Raw genomic sequence first — 20,352 nt, 5'->3', positions numbered from 1 at the left:
TTCATGGAAAATGGAGATGAAATTTCAGAATTTAACTTTTTTGGCAGATTTTCCATTTGAATCAATTTTTTGCAGTTGCAAAGCAAGAGTTAACACTACAGCCAAACAAAACTCAACATTTATGGCCCTGATTCTGTAGTTTACAGAAACACCCCATATGTGGTCGTAAACTGCTGTACGGGCACACGGCATTGCACAGAAGGAAAGAAACGCCATATGGTATTTGGAAAGCAGATTTTATTGGGATAATTTTAAGCTGCCTTTTCCCATTTTAGGTCCCCCTGATGCAACCCTAGAGTAGAAACTCCAAAAGAGTGACCCCATTTTAGAAACTACACCCCTCAAGGTATACAAATCATGCCACCGCATGCAGCAGAGGTCCGGCTATCAGTAACTGCCGGGCCCTGCCGCAAATCGGGCGGGCGCAGCTCCTGCACCGGCCCGATCACCGCGCCGTATGTATGGTGCTGGTCCTTAAGTCATGGACATCTGCGCTGTACATGTATGGCGCAGGTCCTCTATGGGTTAACTTCTTTTTCTATTTTTCTATTAATACTTTTTCTATTAATCTTCTCATATATATAAAAATAAGTTTCTGTCTGTCTGTCTAAAAGTCTGTCTGACTGTTCTTTATGCACGACCAAACAACTGGACCGGTCTTCACCAAATTTGCCACACAGGTACATCAGGTGTACGGGAAGGTTTTAGACCGGGTCTCAGCTCTCTAGAACGTACCGTTCCGGATATATTCCCAAAAAATGACCTTCATTAGCCAATTCAAGCCTGCAAGTCTTTTTCTTCATATCCCAACTGCCATACACGGTCACATGTCCCTTATCAGTCAATAGAAGCTCGCAGGCCCTTAGTCTCCACATACACACAGTTTTACACCAGGTTTCCATAAAAACCCAGCCATTTTTCTTCACTGCTGCAGGTCAGCTTTAAAGGAGCAGGGTGCTGTGGATGACATTGTTAAGGGAGCAGAGTGCTGTGGAGTTCACACTTCAGGGGGCAGGTAGGGTGGCCATTCAGGCCACCCTCAAAAGACAGACTTACAACCATGCCCCCAGGTCCCGCTAAGCCACGTCTCTGATCCGTTTACGCCATGACCCCTCCCACTCCTCAGCCAACAGGGATTGAAAAAACTAAGTTAAAAATCAACTTCAGTCAGCTGCAGGGGTGAGAGGGACGGTAACTTTCTCACTGTAGCTCACACTCAGACAGCACAGTGCTGTTGTCTGAGAGTGAGCTGTTCAAAAGGACATGCCCCCAATCTGATTAGGCCACGCCCCCTCCCACTCCTCAGTTGACAGGGATTGAAAAAATAAAGTTAAAAATCAACTTCTAGGTCCAGTTAAGCCACGCCCCAGATCCATTTAGGCCATGCCCTCTCCCTCCTCAGCAGACAGGGATTGAAAAAATGAAGTTGAAAATCAACTTCTGTCAGCTGCAGAGGTGGGAAAGACTGTCTTAGAGTGAACTGTTCAAAAGGACACGCCCCCGATTCAGTTAGGCCATGCCCCTCCCATTCCTCAGCCAACAGGGATTGAAAAAATGAAGTTAAAAAACAACTTCTAGATCCCGCTCAGCCACGTCCCCATCCGGTTAGGCCACACCCCCCCCCACACTCCTCAGCTGACAGGGATTGAAAAAATGAAGTTAAAAATCAACTTCTAGGTCCCATTAAGCCACGCCCAGATCTAGTTAGGCCACGCCCACTCACACTCCTCAGCCGACAGGGATTGAAAAAATGAAGTTAAAAATCAACTTCTGTCAGCTGCAGAGGTGGTAGGAACGGTAACTTTCTCCCTGCAGCTCCCACTCAAACAGCACAGTGCCAGACAAATGACAGGGAGTCTGAAAGCCTAAAACTGAACCTCTGGCCACCCTAGGGACAGGCTGCTGTGGAGGTCACAGTTAAGGGGATGATAGGCTATGGAGGTCAGTTTTAAGGGGCAGATTACTCTAAAGGCCACTGTTAAGGGGATGGGCCCCTGTGGAGGTCACTGTCAACAGGGTGATGTGTTGTGAAACTCACTGTTAAAGGGGAAAGCTGCTATGAAGGTCAAAGTTAAGGGGATGGGCTGCTGTGGAGGTCCCATTTTAAGGAGGTGGGGCACTGTGGGGGGGGTCAGTGTTAAGAAGTGAGTGGCTGTGGAGTTCACTGTTAAGGGGGCGGGGTACTGTAGAGGTCACTGTTATGAGGGATACTGATCGATATCTTTTAACCACCTCCGGACCGCCTAACGCAGATTCGCGTTCCGGAGGTGGCAGCGCTGCGCACAGTCACGCATATACGCGTCATCTCGCGAGACGCGAGATTTCCTGTGAACGCGCGCACACAGGCGCGCGCGCTCACAGGAAAGGAAGGTAAGAGAGTTGATCTCCAGCCTGCCAGCGGCGATCGTTCGCTGGCAGGCTGGAGATGTGTTTTTTTTTAACCCCTAACAGGTATATTAGACGCTGTTTTGATAACAGCGTCTAATATACCTGCTACCTGGTCCTCTGGTGGTCCCCTTTGTTGTTACCAGAGGACACAGGTAGCTTAGTAATATGTTGCACCAAGCACCACTACACTACACCCCCCCCTGTCACTTATTAACCCCGTATTCACCCTTGATCACCCTTGATCACCCCTGATCACCCCATATAGACTCCCTGATCACCCCCCTGTCATTGATTACCCCCCTGTCATTGATCACCCCCCTGTAAAGCTCCATTTAGACGTCCGCATGATTTTTACGGATCCACTGATAGATGGATCGGATCCGCAAAACGCATACGGACGTCTGAATGGAGCCTTACAGGGGCGTGATCAATGACTGTGGTGATCACCCCATATAGACCCCCTGATCACCACCTGTCATTGATTACCCCCCTGTCATTGATCAACCCCCTGTAAAGCTCCATTCAGATGTCCGCATGATTTTTACGGATCCACTGATAGATGGATCGGATCCGCAAAACGCATACGGACGTCTGAATGGAGCCTTACAGGGGCGTGATCAATGACTGTGGTGATCACCCCATATAGACCCCCTGATCACCCCCCTGTCATTGATTACCCCCCTGTCATTGATCAACCCCCTGTAAAGCTCCATTCAGATGTCCGCATGATTTTTACGGATCCACTGATAGATGGATCGGATCCGCAAAACGCATACGGACGTCTGAATGGAGCCTTACAGGGGCGTGATCAATGACTGTGGTGATCACCCCATATAGACTTCCTGATCACCCCCCTGTCATTGATTACACCCCTGTCATTGATCACCCCCCCTGTAAAGCTCCATTCAGATGTCCGCATGATTTTTACGGATCCACTGATAGATGGATCGGATCCGCAAAACGCATCCGGACGTCTGAATGGAGCCTTACAGGGGCGTGATCAATGACTGTGGTGATCACCCCATATAGACTCCCTGATCACCCCCCTGTCATTGATTACCCCCCTGTCATTGATCAACCCCCTGTAAAGCTCCATTCAGATGTCCGCATGATTTTTACGGATACACTGATAGATGCATCGGATCCGCAAAACGCATACGGACGTCTGAATGGAGCCTTACAGGGGCGTGATCAATGACTGTGGTGATCACCCCATATAGCCTCCCTGATCACCCCCCTGTCATTGATTACCCCCCTGTCATTGATCAACCCCCTGTAAAGCTCCATTCAGATGTCCGCATGATTTTTACGGATCCACTGATAGATGGATCGGATCCGCAAAACGCATACGGACGTCTGAATGGAGCCTTACAGGGGCGTGATCAATGACTGTGGTGATCACCCCATATAGACCCCCTGATCACCCCCCTGTCATTGATTACCCCCCTGTCATTGATCAACCCCCTGTAAAGCTCCATTCAGATGTCCGCATGATTTTTACGGATCCACTGATAGATGGATCGGATCCGCAAAACGCATACGGACGTCTGAATGGAGCCTTACAGGGGCGTGATCAATGACTGTGGTGATCACCCCATATAGACTCCCTGATCACCCCCCTGTCATTGATTACACCCCTGTCATTGATCACCCCCCCTGTAAAGCTCCATTCAGACGTTCGCATGATTTTTACGGATCCACTGATAGATGGATCGGATCCGCAAAACACATACAGGCGTCTCCCTGGAGCCTTACAGGGGGGTGATCAATGACAGGGGGGTGATCACCCCATATAGACTCTCTGATCACCCCCCTGTCATTGATCACCCCCCTGTCATTGATCACCCCCCTGTCATTGATCACCCCTCTGTAAGGCTCCATTCAGACATTTTTTTGGCCCAAGTTAGTGGAATTTTTTTTTTTTTTCTTACAAAGTCTCATATTCCACTAACTTGTGTCAAAAAATAAAATCTCACATGAACTCACCATACCCCTCACGGAATCCAAATGCGTAAAATTTTTTAGACATTTATATTCCAGACTTCTTCTCACGCTTTAGGGCCCCTAGAATGCCAGGGCAGTATAAATACCCCACATGTGACCCCATTTCGGAAAGAAGACACCCCCAGGTATTCCGTGAGGGGCATATTGAGTCCATGAAAGATTGAAATTTTTGTCCCAAGTTAGCGGAAAGGGAGACTTTGTGAGGAAAAAAATAAAAAATATCAATTTCCGCTAACTTGTGCCAAAAAAAAAAAAATTCTATGAACTCGCCATGCCCCTCATTGAATACCTTGGGGTGTCTTCTTTCCAAAATGGGGTCACATGTGGGGTATTTATACTGCCCTGGCATTCTATGGGCCCCAAAGCGTGAGAAGAAGTCTGGTATCCAAATGTCTAAAAATGCCCTCCTAAAAGGAATTTGGGCACCTTTGCGCATCTAGGCTGCAAAAAAGTGTCACACATCTGGTATAGCCGTACTCAGGAGAAGTTGGGGAATGTGTTTTGGGGTGTCATTTTACATATATCCATGCTGGGTGAGAGAAATATCTTGGTCAAATGCCAACTTTGTATAAAAAAAATTGAAAAGTTGTCTTTTGCCAAGATATTTCTCTCACCCAGCATGGGTATATGTAAAATGACACCCCAAAACACATTCCCCAACTTCTCCTGAATACGGCGATACCACATATGTGACACTTTTTTGCAGCCTAGGTGGGCAAAGGGGCCCATATTCCAAAGAGCACCTTTAGGATTTCACAGGTCATTTACCTACTTACCACACATTAGGGCCCCTGGAAAATGCCAGGGCAGTATAACTACCCCACAAGTGACCCCATTTTGGAAAGAAGACACCCAAAGGTATTCTGTGAGGGGCATGGCGAGTTCCTAGAATTTTTTATTTTTTGTCACAAGTTAGTGGAAAATGATGATTTTTTTTTTTTTTTTTTTACAAAGTCTCATATTCCACTAACTTGTGACAAAAAATAAAAACTTCCATGAACTCACTATGCCCATCAGCGAATACCTTGGGGTGTCTTCTTTCCAAAATGGGGTCACTTGTGGGGTAGTTATACTGCCCTGGCATTCTAGGGGCCCAAATGTGTGGTAAGGAGTTTGAAATCAAATTCTGTAAAAAATGACCAGTGAAATCCGAAAGGTGCTCTTTGGAATATGGGCCCCTTTGCCCACCTAGCCTGCAAAAAAGTGTCACACATCTGGTATCTCCGTATTCAAGAGAAGTTGGGGAATGTGTTTTGGGGTGTCATTTTACATATACCCATGCTGGGTGAGAGAAATATCTTGGCAAAAGACAACTTTTACAATTTTTTTATACAAAGTTGTCTTTTGCCAAGATATTTCTCTCACCCAGCATGGGTATATGTAAAATGACACCCCAAAACACATTCCCCAACTTCTCCTGAATACGGAGATACCACATGTGTGACTTTTTTTTGAAGCCTAGGTGGGCAAAGGGGCCCATATTCCAAAGAGCACCTTTCGGATTTCACTGGCCATTTTTTACAGAATTTGATTTCAAACTCCTTACCACACATTTGGGCCCCTAGAATGCCAGGGCAGTATAACTACCCCACAAGTGATCCCATTTTGGAAAGAAGACATCCCAAGGTATTCGCTGATGGGCATAGTGAGTTCATGGAAGTTTTTATTTTTTGTCACAAGTTAGTGGAAAATGATGATTTTTTTTTTGATTTTTTTTTTCTTACAAAGTCTCATATTCCACTAACTTGTGACAAAAAATAAAAACTTCCATGAACTCACTATGCCCATCAGAGAATACCTTAGGGTGTCTACTTTCCGAAATGGGGTCATTTGTGGGGTGTTTGTACTGTCTGGCCATTGTAGAACCTCAGGAAACATGACAGGTGCTCAGAAAGTCAGAGCTGCTTCAAAAAGCGGAAATTCACATTTTTGTACCATAGTTTGTAAACGCTATAACTTTTACCCAAACCATTTTTTTTTTACCCAAACATTTTTTTTTATCAAAGACATGTAGAACAATACATTTAGAGCAAAATTTATATATGGATCTCGTTTTTTTTGCAAAATTTTACAACTGAAAGTGAAAAATGTCATTTTTTTGCAAAAAAATCGTTAAATTTCGATTAATAACAAAAAAAGTAAAAATGTCAGCAGCAATGAAATACCATCAAATGAAATCTCTATTAGTGAGAAGAAAAGGAGGTAAAATTCATTTGGGTGGTAAGTTGCATGACCGAGCAATAAACGGTGAAAGTAGTGTAGGTCAGAAGTGTAAAAAGTGGCCTGGTCTTTCAGGGTGTTTAAGCCATAGGGGCTGAGGTGGTTAACGACACACAGAAACATTAAATGAAATAGATGAAATATAGCCATGTGACCCCATCGGTGTCCTGGAAGATTTTATACCAGGTCTTAGCTCTCTAGGACCTACCGTACCTGAGATATTTCCCAAAAATTACCTGCATTAGCCATTTTTCTTTACTGCTGTAGGTCATCTTTAAAGGGGCAGGGAGCTATGGATGATACCGTTAAGGTGGCAGGGGCCACTATTAAAGGGGCAGCTGCTGTGGAGGTCACTGTTAAAGGGGCGGGCACTGTGGAGGTCGCTGTTAAAGGGATGGGCACTGTGGATGTTACTGTTAAGGGGCAGGCCGCTGTGGAGGTCACTGTTAAAGGGGAGGGCACTGTGGAGATCACTGTTAAGGGGGCAGGGGCCACTATTAAAGGGGCAGCTGCTGTGGAGGTCACTGTTAAGGCATCAGGATACTGTGAGGTCACTGTTAAGGGAGCGGGGTACTGTGGAGGTCTCTGTTAAGGGGCAGGGAACAGTGGAGGTTACAGATAAGGGGACCTATGGAGGTCAGTGTTAAGGGGAGGGGTGCTGTATAGGTCACTGTTAAGGGGGCGGGCCCCTGAGGAGGTCACTGTCAATGGAGTGGGGTGCTGTGAAACTCACTGTTAAAGGGGTGGGCTGCTGTGAAGGCCAAAGTTAAGGGAATGGGCTGCTATGGAGGTCCCAATTGAATGAGGTGGGGCACTGTGGGGGGGGGGGTCAGTGTTGAGGTGTGGGGGGCTGTGGAATTCGGTGCTAAGGGGGTGGGTGCTGTAGATGTCACTGTTATATTGGATACTGTCAATATCTTTTAACGACACACACAAACATTAAGTGAAATAGATGAAATATATAACCGTGCGAAGTCGAGTCCTTCTGCTAGTAATGTATATATTACAGTTCTTCTAGTGCACAGTGAGAATATTGGAAACAATTAAAAAATAATAGAGATATGTAGTAAAACATCTAATGTCCTTGTAGAATAATTTGAAGTTTTTGAGCAGTATGGGTACCCAACATGATATTATGAGTTGTATGAGGTGATATTTTTCTGCACCAGCAGTCTACGATCACAACAGTTTTCTTTCCAGTTGATTGCTTTGTTATAAATAGCATCCAAAAAATTATTGCCTACAGTGTGAATATATTCCAAAGAATAGAGCAGTATGTGAACAAAATATGCATCATTTTGTATTGATCTAATGCATCTAAAAGAGAAACAGCAAGTTACTACATGATCTGGTTTACAAAATAGCCAATCATTTTGTGTAAACCAACCAGGATCCAGGTGAATACAAACCATGTGTAGTCTGATGTGGCAGTCATTTATTACTAAACTCCATTTGCCCCCTCTATGGGCAGCCTGGGCTAGCCAAAAAAAAAAAGTGTGAACAGAGGAAAGAGAGAGATTACTATTACTATTAGTGCAGAATCCCTTTGACCCCTTGAAGAAAAAGCCCATTTTTGTTTTTTCCTCCCCACATTCAATGAGCCATACCTTTTTTCTTTAGTTTTCAGTTTGCATAGACATATGAGGGCATAGGACATTGGAAAAAGGGGAAAAAAGTTCTTTGTGGGATGAAGTTGAAAATGAATCCACAATTCCCCCAAGGTTTTTTTTTCTTGTGTGCTAGAAATGACATGATGTCCTTATTCTGCAGGTCAATGCAGTTTGGCATTACCAGAATTGTATCGTTTTTATTTTGTTTTGTACAAAAAAAACTTTTTTGTATAAAAGCATTATCATTTTCTGCCCTACCTTTTTAACATTTTCTTCTACAGAGCAGTATGAGGGCTTGTTTTTTTGCGTAATGAACTGTAGTCTTTATTGGTATTTTGTATTTTTATTTTCTTCCGTTACGGTGTTCACTGCCTGATGCAGGCAGTTTACTATGACAGGCCTGCAAACCTTCAGCAGGCCCCAGGATGTCATAGTAACTATGGATGAGCGAATCGACTTTGGATGAAACATCTTTAGTCGTTTCGCATAAAACTTCGTTTAAATACTGTACAGTATCACTTGGAACTGAATCCGAGTTTCGGAAAAGGTTTTTAAAAGTACAAATTAATTTTTGAAGTTATTACCCGAAGTCTTCCGAGACTTTGCAAAGTAATAACTTTAGCTCATCTGAGCCAATACATTCTAATACTGTACGGAGCGCTCGCTCCATACCGTATTCAAACAAAGTTTTATGCGAATCGACTTAGGATGCTTCATCCGAAATCAATTCACTCATCCCTAATAGTAAGCAATCAGAATAATTTTACTGTGAGGGCTCTAATTGGAAGGCAGAAGGAGCCCCCTCCCTCTTCCTAATTCCACAGATGTCACAATCGGTATTGACTGTGGCATCAGGGGGTTTAAATGATCGGGTTCGGCATCATTGCCGATCCTGGTCATTGTGGCTGGGTGTCTGCTGTTTTATACAGACGGCAAACACATGTTGGGAATGGGCTCAGCACAGCAGTCACAGACAGGAGCAGTGATGTGCTATGTACAGCTCCATGTTGCCCCAGCTCCACTTAGCTGAAGCTTGGCATAGTCTATCAGTGCAGAAGACACTGGACTGGTGCTATGCCAGGCTTCCGCTAAGGGAAGCAGTCATAGGCAGAAGTAGCAAAAGATTGGCAAACAATTCTCGTTAACCCCTATGAATCCACCATGACAGATAGACACGTACAATATGGTATATTAACGGATTTATGCTATCAGTCTACAAGTTGTATGGAGATGAAAGAGCACAACAATAACAACAACATCTTTGGTAGAGTGGGTGCCAATTGCATGTGCCAGTCACCCCCAGCTAAATGTTGACTTTTTCAGATTATTTTTAATTTTATCGATTAGCAATGATACAGTGGGATGCGAAAGTTTGGGCAACCTTGTTAATCGTCATTATTTTCCTGTATAAATCGTTGGTTGTTACGATAAAAAATGTCAGTTAAATATATCATATAGGAGACACACACAGTGATATTTGAGAAGTGAAATGAAGTTTATTGGATTTGCAGAAAGTGTGCTATAATTGTTTAAACAAAATTAGGCAGGTGCATAAATTTGGGCACTGTTGTCATTTTATTGATTCCAAAACCTTTAGAACTAATTATTGGAACTCAAATTGGGTTGGTAAGCTCAGTGACCCCTGACCTACATACACAGGGGAATCCAATTATGAGAAAGCGTATTTAAGGGGGTCAATTGTAAGTTTCCCTCCTCTTTTAATTTTCTCTGAAGAGTAGCAACATGGGGGTCTCAAAACAACTCTCAAATGACCTGAAGACAAAGATTGTTCACCATCATGGTTTAGGGGAAGGATACAGAAAGCTATCTCAGAGATTTCCGCTGTCTGTTCCCACAGTTAGGAACATATTGAGGAAATGGAAGACCACGGGCTCAGTGCAAGTTAAGGCTCGAAGTGGCAGACCAAGAAAAATCTCGGATAGACAGAAGCGACGAATGGTGAGAACAGTCAGAGTCAACCCACAGACCAGCACCAAAGACCTACAACATCATCTTGCTGCAGATGGAGTCACTGTGCATCGTTCAACCATTCGGCGCACTTTACACAAGGAGATGCTGTATGCGAGAGTGATGCAGAGGAAGCCTTTTCTCCGCCCACAGCACAAAAAGTGCCGCTTGAGGTGGGCTAAACACATTTGGACAAGCCAGCTTCATTTTGGAATAAGGTGCTGTGGACTGATGAAACTAAAATTTAGTTATTTGGCCATAACAAGGGGCGTTATGCATGGAGGAAAAAGAACACAGCATTCCAAGAAAAACACCTGCTACCTACAGTAAAATATTGTGGTGGTTCCATCATGCTGTGGGGCTGTGTGGCCAGTGCAGGGACTGGGAATCTTGTCAAAGTTGAGGGACGCATGGATTCCACACAGTATCAGCAGATTCTGGAGACCAATGTCCAGGAATCAGTGACAAAGCTGAAGCTGCGCCGGGGCTGGATCTTTCAACAAGACAACGACCCTAAACACTGTTCAAAATCCACTAAGGCATTTATGCAGAGGAACAAGTACAACGTTCTAGAATGGCCATCTCAGTCCCCAGACCTGAATATAATTGAAAATATGTGGTGTGACTTAAAGAGAGCTGTCCATGCTCGGAAGCCATCAAACCTGAATGAACTAAAGATGTTTTGTAAAGAGGAATGGTCCAAAATATCTTCAACCAGAATGCAGACTCATTGGAACCTACAGGAAGCGTTTAGAGGCTGTAATTTCTGCAAAAGGAGGATCTACTAAATATTGATTTCATTTCTTTTTTGTGGTGCCCAAATTTATGCACCTGCCTAATTTTGTTTAAACAATTATAGCACACTTTCTGTAAATCCAATAAACTTCATTTCACTTCTCAAATATCACTGTGTGTGTCTCCTATATGATATAATTAAATATTTTTATCGTAACAACCAGCGATTTATACAGGAAAATCATGACGATTAACAAGGTTGCCCAAACTTTTGCATCCCACTGTATGTTAATGGAAAAATAACTTTTGCTATACAAGTAATGTATCTTTGACTGTTGCAAAAAATAGACAATTGAATTCAGCTCTGCATTCCCTCCTCAGGAAGTAATGTCTACCGATGACGAAACCACTTCCTTTTACTGCCTTTTGGATCCCTTTGCTTGCCATATATTAATGGACAGCTTTGGCACTTATGCTTTGGTGGGCGAACCTCTCACAGACTGTGCCGTGAAGGAGCTCAAAGTAGCTGTGTTTGGCTGTATGTCCTGCAATTCCTTGGATTATAACCTGAGGGTTTACTGTATTGACAACACCCCATGTGCATTCCAAGTAAGAGATTATATGTCTTCAATGTGTAGTTTTTGGTCAAATATTTACTCTGTTTTGCATTAATATCTGCATTAACTGGCATACACACTGTTTATATGGGGGTCAAGGGGGGTATACAAATGAAGGTTGTTGGTTCACCCTACCATCTCAGGACATAAGGTTTTACCAATATTTTACCTCCTTATTGTTTGCAAGACTGGAGAATGACATGGACATTGGTCTGGTCCCTTATTCTCAGGTAAGTATTTGAGTTCTGCAAAGTAAAATGTCTGTGTCTGTAGGAGGAGGAAGCTTTTCAAACACATAAACCCATTATGGATTAAGAGATTATGCAAAGGAATTTAATTTTCACCCCTAAAATTAGAAAAATTGCCTTCTACCTGAGGGTGTTTTGCCTTCCTCAAGACATACTGTGCAGGATAATAGGCTGAACTGGATAGACGTACAGTATGTCTTTTTTCAGCCTTACAAACTATGGTACCAAGTTACTATGTTAATGTTGGGCTCGCCTCTAAAAAGACTTTGTGATTGTGCACTATAAGACTCAGTTCATTTCAAGTTTGTGATATACAGTACAGACCAAAAGTTTGGACACACCTTCTCATTCAAAGAGTTTTCTTTATTTTCATGACTATGAAGGCATCAAAACTATGAATTAACACATGTGGAATTATATACATAACAAACAAGTGTGAAACAACTGAAAATATGTCATATTCTAGGTTCTTCGAAGTAGCCACCTTTTGCTTTGATTACTGCTTTGCACACTCTTGGCATTCTCTTGATGAGCTTCAAGAGGTAGTCCCCTGAAATGGTCTTCCAACAGTCTTGAAGGAGTTCCCAGAGATGCTTAGCACTTGTTGGCCCTTTTGCCTTCACTCTGCGGTCCAGCTCACCCCAAACCATCTCGATTGGGTTCAGGTCCAGTGACTGTGGAGGCTAGGTCATCTGGCGCAGCACCCTATCACTCTCCTTCATGGTCAAATAGCCCTTATTTTCAAAGTTTTCCCAATTTTTCGGCTGACTGACTGACCTTCATTTCTTAATGTAATGATGGCCACTCGATTTTATTTACTTAGCTGCTTTTTTCTTGCCATAATACAAATTCTAACAGTCTATTCAGTAGGACTATCAGCTGTGTATCCACCTGACTTCTCCTCAACGCCACTCATGGTCCCAACCCCATTTATAAGGCAAGAAATCCCACTTATTAAACCTGACAGGGCACACCTGTGAAGTGAAAACCATTTCAGGTAACTACCTCTTGAAGCTCATCAAGAAAATGCCAAGAGTGTGCAAAGCAGCAATCAAAGCAAAAGGTGGCTACTTTGAAGAACCTAGAATATGACATATTTTCTGCTGTTTTCACTCTTGTTTGTTATGTATATAATTCCACATGTGTTAATTCATAGTTTTGATGCCTTCAGTGTGAATCTACAATTTTCATAGTCATGAAAATAAAGAAAACTCTTTGAATGAGAAGGTGTGTCCAAACTTTTGGTCTGTACTGTACATTTGGTGTAAATGCTGGGAGCGCTTCCCGACATAAACGTATATATATCCAAAGACTTCCTTGTAAAGTACAGTACAGACCAAAAGTTTGGACACACCTTCTCATTCAAAGAGTTTTCTTTATTTTCATGACTATGAAGGCATCAAAACTATGAATTAACACATGTGGAATTATATACATAACAAACAAGTGTGAAACAACTGAAAATATGTCATATTCTAGGTTCTTCAAAGTAGCCACCTTTTGCTTTGATTACTGCTTGCACACTCTTGGCATTCTCTTGATGAACTTCAAGAGGTAGTCCCCTGAAATGGTCTTCCAACAGTCTTGAAGGATTTCCCAGAGATGCTTAGCACTTGTTGGCCCTTTTGCCTTCACTCTGCGGTCCAGCTCACCCCAAACCATCTCGATTGGGTTCAGGTCCGGTGACTGTGGAGGCCAGGTCATCTGGTGCAGCACCCCATCACTCTCCTTCATGGTCAAATAGCCCTTACTTTCAAAGTTTTCCCAATTTTTCGGCTGACTGACTGACTTTCATTTCTTAAAGTAATGATGGCCACTCGTTTTTCTTTACTTAGCTGCTTTTTTCTTGCCATAATACAAATTCTAACAGTCTATTCAGTAGGACTATCAGCTGTGTATCCACCTGACTTCTCCTCAACGCAACTGATGGTCCCAACCCCATTTATAAGGCAAGAAATCCCACTTATTAAACCTGACAGGGCACACCTGTGAAGTGAAAACCATTTCAGGGGACTACCTCTGAAGCTCATCAAGAGAATGCCAAGAGTGTGCAAAGCAGTAATCAAAGCAAAAGGTGGTTACTTTGAAGAACCTAGAATATGACATATTTTCTGTTGTTTCACACTTGTTTGTTATGTATATAATTCCACATGTGTTAATTCATAGTTTTGATGCCTTTAGTGTGAATCTACAATTTTCATAGTCATGAAAATAAAGAAAACTCTTTGAATGAGAAGGTGTGTCCAAACTTTTGGTCTGTACTGTATATGCCAAAACACTAGCCTTTTGGCATACATGGTGTATATGTCAGCATACCTTTTAAAACTGTGCAGTAAAAAAAGTAAATGAGGCGCACAGGAACACACAAAGACCAAGCAGAGGTGCACTCAGTAAAGTGGACTCACCCAGTCCACTAAAATAACGTGAAACTTGTGGTAAATGAACTGGGCACTCTCAGGATACAGGGATCACACAGATATTTATTAATATATAAGGCAATAAAAACGACAATAAAAGAGAGAATATGGCCCTCCTGTAGGAAAGCTATGTATAAAACAGCACAGTGAGCAAGTGCTGTTTTATACAAAGCTTTCCTACAGGAGTGCCATATTCTCTCTTTTAGTGTCGTTTTTATTGCCTTATATATTAATAAATATCTGTGTGATCCCTGTATCCTGAGAGTGCCCAGTTCATTTACCACTACCTTTTAAAACTGTATTGAAAAGCATGCCACTAATGTTATTTATAACAAGGGGATTCCATAAAAAAAATATCAATTTTTTAAGAGTCTATAGCAGATGTATAGTTGCATTTGTCCAGCGGTGTATGTACTTTTTAATAGTCCCTCAGCATATGCCCCAAACATAGTATAAATGGAGCCAATAAGAATACATCTTACTTTATTACAACTTAAAGAGGACCTTTCATCAGGCTAGCTCTAGTACAATTATTATCCTACCTTACAGGCAGTCCCCACTGATGCCATGGTACTTTTTCTTTTTCTTTTCTACAAAACCTATGTTCGTCCGCTGTTGGCCCCGTATATTTTGGCACCTTATAATATAATGAGGCGACTCTCGCGAGAACTTAAGCTCATTCTTCCTGACTAAGAGCGGGGCACTCTGATTGGATGGGCTCACAGCCAGGGAGAAGATAACCACTCCCAGGGAAAATACAAGTCTCCTCCTAGTATAACCGAGAATACAAGTCTCCGCCTAGTATAATCGAGTCGCCTTATTATAAATTAAGGCGCCAAAATATATGGGGCCAACAGCGGACGAACGGGAGGTTTTGTAGAAAAAAAAAAGGGCCATGGCATCAGTGGGGGCTGCCCTATAAGGTAGGATAATAATTAGACTAGAGCTAGCCTGATAAAAGGTCCTCTTTAAAGGTAATTTGTCACCAGGAAATTCACTGTTGAATCAAGCACAATGTCTTTTAGGGCTAGCTCATCTGAATTTTAATGGTATCTTTCCCTTAGCGATCTGTTTCATTCTGCAAAAAAAGAACTTTTAATTCACATGCAAATAACCAGTCAAGTGCACCAGGGGCAGACCCGACCCACTCTGTGCACAATTACTCCTCCTGCTGACAGGGTCAGGGATGATAACTCTACAGGAACCTTGGCCCTGTCAATCCAGGAGTAGGAGGGGCTGGCAGAGGATGTAGCATAAGCAAAGGTGCACATAACGTCTTGGGCCTATCCTTTGTGCACTTAACTGCTCATTTGCATATGGATTAAACAATTTAGCAGAGCTATACCTATAAGGCATTGTGCTTGGTTTACAAGTGAAATTCCTGGAGAAGGATTCCTTTTTAACAGAAAACAGAGCCTATTTGTTCTTCCAGGATAAGTTTTCTTTTACTGCTTGAAAAAACACAAGATCACATGGATTTTAACACATTTTGACATTATGCAATTCAAATGCGATTGCGTTCAGTTGACATCAAGGAGCCCAAGATTAGAATTTACAATTGAGAGTTCTTACGCGACACCGTTTTCCTTCAAGGATTGTATAATTCATGAAAGGGTTGCCAATGAAGGAAGAAGATACAATAATGTGACCATCACTCTGTAGTGAGGGTGGAACCATTCTCCTCAATGGAAAAATGTTATCATTAATAAGCTCCACGCCTTTGAAGTTTGGTTCTTCACACATGAGATCCCCCTGTGTGTAGTTGAGGTTTACCCTCTAGATACTCTGGGAATATATTATAAACTTTTTTACAGGGAGCAGCTCTCAATTTTCCCATATTCATGAACCTTGTTTAATTTATATTCTGGCAGTAGAAATTGGGCATTAAAATAAAGCAATGGGAAAGATTTCTGGAGCAAGAAGATGTCCTCCTTGCCGTACCCTCTAAAAATGAGCAACAGTATAATAATCAGAGATAGCACAGAGAGCGCAGACTGTGAAAGTGGAGAAGGAACGTTTTTTTAGCCTGCAAATTGCATTCATTTTAATCGGATACAAAAGGACAAAGTTTCAGTCTCATCAGGTTGATCATATGAAGGACAAATCAAAGCAGTTCCTCTGCCTTTGTTCTTATAATAAAATGAGAGTGTCAAACATAGCAATTGCTCACTTTCTGAAAATGATCTATGCCTCTGATGTGCTGCATCCCTTCCTAAAGGCACTGCTCCAGTTCTTTGCTGCACATCCTGATCCTGGGTTGGTGGCAGGATCTTTTATACAGTATAAGCAGCTGACTCACATCTAGAGAAACATAAAGTATTACAACTGTCTTCACCCCTAAAATAGCTTCAGCTCCAGAAATAGTATTTGCAAACTTGCTAAACAAATACGTGATGATTAGAGATGAGCGAATTTCATGATATGAAATTTGTTCAAGCTTTGTTTGGTGGTAAAAGCAGAATTGCGTTATGGATTCCGTTACCACGGAACATAACGCAATTCTATGACGGAATGCGTAGCGGAATGCCTTTAGAGGTATTCCGTTATTCATTTGATCATAATAGAAGTCTATGGCCTGAGTAATGGATCCATCCCGTTTCCATTATGCAGAGGAGTACTCTCCTGCATAACGGAAACGGGACGGATCCGTTTTGCAGCCCACAGGCTTCTATTATGACGGAATGAATAACGGAATGCCTCTAAAGGCATTCTGTGAAGCATTCCATCATAGAATTGCGTTATGGTCCGTGGTAACGGAATCCATAAAGCAATTCTGCTTTTACCACCAAATGAAGCGTGAACAAATTTCAAAATTCGCTCATTTCTAGTGATTATCTTGCACAAACTTGGTAGAAAAACAACAAAAAGGTTAATTAGGCTTACAAAATGTTCACTGTGTAGCAGTGGAAGTGATATTTTGAGCTTTTTTTAATTGCTTTTTTTGTCAAGTAACAAGTTTTAAAAAATGTTCACTGTGTAGCAGTGGAAGTGTTATTTTGAGCTTTTTCTAATTGCTTTTTTGTCAAGTTTTAAAACAGCGAATTATCCAGATAAAAAATTGCTTGGAAACAGAAAAAGGAACCTACAAAGCATACTCACACATAATGTTAATGAATAAAAAGTCAGTGATGCCCTATTTTACTAGTTTTGACAGTAATGAAGACTAGTTTAATGTCCTTGGTATTACATTTCAAGTGTTAGGCCTCGTGTTAGAGCCATGCAGGATGCTGCGGGGTACTTTCAAAGTCTTTCCATAGATATTACTTGTTCTGCAGTATATTGATCCATACGGCACCATACTTTAATGTACAATGCATTCAGAGAGTCTTTAGACCTTTTCTCTTTTTTCACATTTTGTTATGTTGCGGTCTTTTGCTAAAAGCTAAAAATGTTTCCCCACCATTCTTCACTCAATACCCCATAATGAGAAAAGTGAAATCTTTCTCATTGAAAAGGAGAAACAAAAATATTAAACTGACATAAGTATTCGGCACCTTTACTCAGGAGTCAGAGTTAGTTGAAGAACCTTTGGCACCTTAGGTTTGCACACCTAGATTTGGGGATTTTCTGCCATTCTTCTCTGCTGATCCTTTTCAACTCTCCAAAGATCCTGTCTCTCCAAAGATATTTGATTGGGTTAAAGTCAGGGCTCTGGCCAGGTCACTCATGAACATTCACAGAGTTTTCCCTAAGCCACTCCTGTATTGTCTTGGCTTTGTAGCTAGGGTCATTGTAGCTAGGGTCAGCCTAATCTGAGGTCCACATCACTCTAGATCAGGTTTTGAATTCTGATCAGTCTCCCTGTCCTACAGCATGCTCTTGTCACTACCATGCATCATTGTAGGGATGGTATTAGGCAGTGTCTGTTTTCCTCTAATAATGACACTTAGAATTGAGGCCAAAATGTTCAATTAGTCCTTTAGTTGCATTTTTTTTGCAAACCTTCATGTATCTTTTATATAGCAAAGGTTTATTTCTGGCCACTCTGCCATAAAGCCCAGATTGGTGGAGTGCTGCACTGATGGTTGACCTTCTTTAATTTTCTGCTATTTGCATACAGGACCTTTGGGTTTTTAGCACCTCGTTTACTAAGATCCCCCCCCCCTGATTAGTTTGGTGGGGGGCCAGATCTAAGAGGAGTATTGGTTGTTGAAAGCTTATTTCATTTCATTTTCTGGAGGCCACTGTGCTCTTGGGAACATTTTTTGTACCCTTCTCCAGATCTGTGCCTCCACACAATCCTGTCTCTGGGCTCTACAGACAGTTCTTTCCTCCGCATGGCTTGGTTTTTGGTATGATATGCACTGTCAGCTATCAGACCTTATATAAACTGTGGTGTTTCTTTCCAAGTCATGTCCAATTACAGGTGGGCTCTAATCAGTGTGCAGAAACATCTCAAAATGATCAAGAGAAAAGGGATCAATGGGAAATGGGGTCCATACAAAATATTAGTTTTTCCTTTTGAAGGTTTGCAAATATTTCTAAAATCCGGTTGTCTCTCGCTCAATATAAGGTATTGAGTGCAGATTGTTGGAGAAAAACTTTGTATTTTTTTTTTTTTTAGCACTAGGCCGCAATATAACTAAATGTGAAAAAAGTGAAAGGGTCTAAAGACTTTCCGAGTGCACTGTAATTCCACACTGTAATTCATTCATCTAGAGAGAACACTTTATATCATTAACATATTTTTATTTGCTTTATACATCCACCTTGTTTCCTTTGTTCGGTTTGTTACTGTTTAGGCATGTAGCAGGTCTTGCACCAGGGTGGATGCTTGTGGCACCAGCTTGATTCCTTGTGAGCATAAACATATTCCACACCATTTAATCTGTTTCAGACATGCTGATCATAAGATTCATTTCATAGAAAGCCATTAGAGCTGCCCTACATTTTTATGTTTGAGGAATCCAGAGCACTCATATCAAACCCATATTAATGAAAGGAGAACATATAATCTCAATGAAGATGATGCCATTGGTTGAATTTGAATCCAACATTGCTAACCACACATCTGTTGTGCCATAATACCCCCATAAGAGGACATCTGATGGAATGTGGCATTTTTTTTTCCAGTTGACTTTATGTCGAATATGATCTGCATGACATCAAGAAATGTAAGGTACCGTAGGGCTCTATGTTACAGCTCCCTAAATCTCAAATGTACATGAGGCCTTAGACTGGAGATACATAAGGCTATATTCACACAATCACTAGGTTCTGTTCTGTTAGAACTCCATTTCTTTTTGACAACAAAAATAGTAAATTCTGTGGCACTATTCTTTCTTGCAATAAAGTAGAAACCTTCCGTACTCATTAGAAGTCAATGGAAACATCAAGATCTGTTATTGAACTGATCCATCATAACTGCCTTGTTTCCATTAAAGGAAACCATGGTGCTTGAGTAAACAGAGCCTAATGGCAATACATATACACTAAACTGTCGTAGATTTTCAGCATAAAGAACAGTTCATTGGCATATGGTTAGTATACCGAGAGCTGAATTTTGTAGATGCAACTCATAAAACACCAAAGCTGGACATAAAAAAAAGAGAAGGCTTCCTCTAGTTTGACTTGTTTGGAACTCCTCTCTATTGTCGCACCTTTGTAGTTCCATTACTAAACCAATGACTTCAAGAATATAAACTGTAAACGTTTGCAAATTTTCAACATTTCTCCAGTGTATGTATATAAAATAAAAATGGAGCAGCTCCATGGGTTATCTTGATTTAAAATATTGTGCAGTTTTGTTTATACAACTCCTATGCAGAACTATGCATTGGTCTCTCCGTGGTTACAGACTACAAATAAACCCTGTGTGTAGTCTGATTCTGCAGGTATGTTGTTTCTTTTTGTAATACATTGGAGAAATAGCAAAAAATGTACCTTGGCGCTATCTTCTATTTACCACATAGCACTCTATCTCAGTTTTATGTTACAGAACAATCACTTTTTGCCTAGTTCCCAGCATTTACTAAGTATATATATATATATATATATATATATATATATATATATATATGGTATATTATATGGCCATTTAATTGGTTGACTTTGAATATCAACCTATCACACACAAATATGAAATTTTACTGCAAGGATTTTATGAATTCTCATGTTCAATAATAAGGATTGTGCATAAACAGAA

The 20,352-nt window shown here is 41.6% G+C and overlaps 1 protein-coding gene across 1 annotated transcript in view; it reads left to right on the top strand.

The window, feature by feature from the left end:
• Positions 1 to 20,352, top strand: part of UNC5D (unc-5 netrin receptor D) — a 709,113-nt gene that overhangs the window by 627,988 nt on the left and 60,773 nt on the right. Inside the window, 1 exon segment of the mRNA XM_040415688.1 lies at positions 11,307 to 11,534. Within this exon segment, the coding sequence (XP_040271622.1) occupies positions 11,307 to 11,534 (228 nt within the window).

This window comes from Bufo bufo, chromosome 1 (assembly GCF_905171765.1).
Source record: "Bufo bufo chromosome 1, aBufBuf1.1, whole genome shotgun sequence".
Lineage (NCBI taxonomy): Eukaryota > Metazoa > Chordata > Amphibia > Anura > Bufonidae > Bufo > Bufo bufo.
Note: the sequence above shows the minus strand (reverse complement) of the source record. Positions and strands in the feature narration are given on the sequence as shown.